Source organism: Psammomys obesus, unplaced genomic scaffold, assembly GCF_907164565.1.
Source record: "Psammomys obesus unplaced genomic scaffold, mPsaObe1.curated_primary_1811, whole genome shotgun sequence".
NCBI classification, from domain to species: Eukaryota; Metazoa; Chordata; class Mammalia; order Rodentia; family Muridae; genus Psammomys; species Psammomys obesus.
Genome location: NW_026588752.1, coordinates 11,808,700 through 11,811,201, shown reverse-complemented (window position 1 = coordinate 11,811,201; position 2,502 = coordinate 11,808,700). Strand labels below are relative to the sequence as shown.

The 2,502-nt window shown below is 49.8% G+C and overlaps 1 protein-coding gene across 1 annotated transcript in view; it reads left to right on the top strand.

Annotated features, from left to right (window-relative positions):
• Window positions 1–597: 597 nt before the first annotated feature.
• Dock2 (dedicator of cytokinesis 2) overlaps window positions 598–2,502 on the top strand; it is a 403,875-nt gene continuing 401,970 nt past the window's right edge. Inside the window, exon 1 of the mRNA XM_055604610.1 lies at window positions 598–658. Within this exon, the coding sequence (XP_055460585.1) occupies window positions 616–658 (43 nt within the window). The 5' untranslated portion in view covers window positions 598–615. The remainder of the gene's footprint in view (window positions 659–2,502) is intronic.

Sequence of the window (2,502 nt, the reverse complement as noted above, 5' to 3'; positions counted from 1 at the left end):
TATCCTCCTGACACTGCTTGGCCAATGATGCACTTGAATAGTGTTAGAGGGGAGTCTCCCGAGCTCTCATCATATTCACCTTTGGTCCCACGTCTCTAAAAGGATGCTAACTTTGGGACTCCATCTCTAGGGTGTCATGCTCTGTGCACACATTCTTCTCTAATCCTCACGGAAAGGCTGCAGGACTTGACACACCTATCCTGTCTCCAGACGTAAAAAAAAAAAAAAAAAAAAAAAACCGGAATCACAGAGAAATGAAGATCAGCCCACGGAGAAATGAAGATCAGCCACCAATGGGGTTCAGAAGTCAGGGAAACTGAGCTTGTGGTCTCGGTTGGCTTTAAGTACCTTGTCCGGCTTGTAGCCACTTTCCTGGGAAAGAGACAAATTGCAGGTGGTCTCCCAAGTATTGCAGGCAGTCTTCTAGCCCTTGGCAAGCTAGTGTGCCCCTGCTTGAGGAGGGGGGAGGGGGAGTGGGAACCCAGAGGAGAAGAAGGCGGACCTTGAGAGAGAGAGTTTAAAAAGAGGAAGGAAGTGAGGCCCTGCAAGGCGCCTAGCCACCACAGCAAGCCTCTTCAGTAGTGAACAGGAGGCTCTCAAGGCTCCAGTCTAGCCATGGCCCCCTGGCGCAAAACGGACAAGGAGCGGCACGGAGTGGGTAGGTGTGGGCACTGGGTCTGCAGTGCGGAGGAGGGCAGCTGGTTGGAGGGCCTCAGGCAGGTAGATGCTATCGGTCCTGCAGCATGGGTGAGGGCAGGGCATACCACGCTAACTTACGGTCTGGGATACAATGCTTCTCTCTGCCTGCTGCAGTCGCTGGGTTGAAGGAGAAAATGGGGGCAGAGAAAGCGTATCCTTGCCTCCAGCCTCTCCCAAGTGCACACTACCTCAAGATAAGGTGTCGTTGTTGGCCTTTTGCTATTCAGGTCTATGTGCCAGGCTTTGCATCGCATAGGGCACTCTCCATTGGCCTATCTTGAAGCCACCATGGCTCCTCACCCATCTTCAAAGCCGCATCATCCTCTGGTTTGCTCTGCGGGTTTTCTCTGAGTCAGATGACCCCTGAACTATTTGCCCTAACATCCCAGGCATCCAGTTTGGAGGGGGGCTGAAGCCAACGGGTCCTTCACTAGAGCTTTTGTAAAAATGGTTCCTGTCAGATTATCTGAGGATCTCCGAGAAAACAGCCTGATCAGCTTTGGCCATCTGAGCTCCCAGAAGCCTCTGTTTCAAATTGGGAGCGGAAGTGGTGGCTGGGGGGAAGGGAGGTGTCAGGTACTGTGACTCTAAGTGGCACCAGTGATGCAATCCTCCCAACTCTAAGTGAGAATTTAAAGGTTGATTCGGGGATTTCCAGGTAGCAGACCCCACCTAAGAGAGAACGATTCAACAGGCCAGGGCTGAGGCAACTAAGACGTGAAAATGATAGATGCAGGGGTGTGTGTGTGTGTGTGTGTGTGTGTGTGTGTGTGTGTGTGTGTGTAGGGTGTTCCTGAGCCACAACTTGAGAATGGCTACTTTAGAGGTGCTCAGATCTATCCATCCACAGGCAAGCATTTAGCTCTTTGAAGCACTTTGAGATGAAAGGTCCCAACTGAGAACAGACAAGTATCCGCAGGGGCCTTGGGTTCTCCATCTATAGAATAAGAAGTTTGAACTAGAGTCAATAAAAGCTCCTTTAAATCTTCAAAGCTTCTCCAACTCCACCCTTTCCAGCTGGGGTACCCTGCTAGCCATCTACACATGAACAGAGGGACTATGAAATGAGCAGGAGGTGTGGGCGGAGGAACTCTTGTGTCCTAAGGCATGAAAGGTGTCCTGGAGAAGTGCCCAGAAAGGAAGGCCTCTTATATCTTTTGTGGAAAAAAAAAGGCAATGGTTTAGTGCAGGCTAAATGGAAGCCACATCTAGACCATATCTCAAGTCAGGTTTTAACATTTTCCTACTTCATAGCTTTCCACTGTGAAGGTCACTGGAGATGGTGGGCATAAGGGCTTGGGGGAAGACAAAGAGCCAGAGTAGTGCAAGGAGTTAAGACAGCTGGGCCATCTCTGGGTGCTTTTCCTTTTGATTCATTCTTCAGGATGGGTGTCATCAGCCGTCCTTCCTGTGGCCTCATTGAAAGGGATGCTGATGTCTCTTGCTGAAGCCCCTTTGTTACCAGACCCAGATGTATATTTAGCTACCTTGAGGTCTACTGAGCAGCAGGCAATCCCTACCAGGTTGTTCCCCATGCCCGCTGCAGCCCTGACACAGGATGTCATCAGCATTCTAAAGAAGGCCTGGAGTAGAAGCGCCATAGATTCCTCCATGCAAGGCAGTATTCTTGCAAAATAAGAAAGGCATGGCCTACGCCTTGAGGAGTTGAAGAAGGTTAGAAGTTTGGGTTGTATAGTCAGACCCAAGTTCAAATCTAGACTGGTTTCTTCATCTATAATGAGGTAGAGACGGTGATATGATGATGATGATGATGATGATGATGATGATGATGATGATGATGAT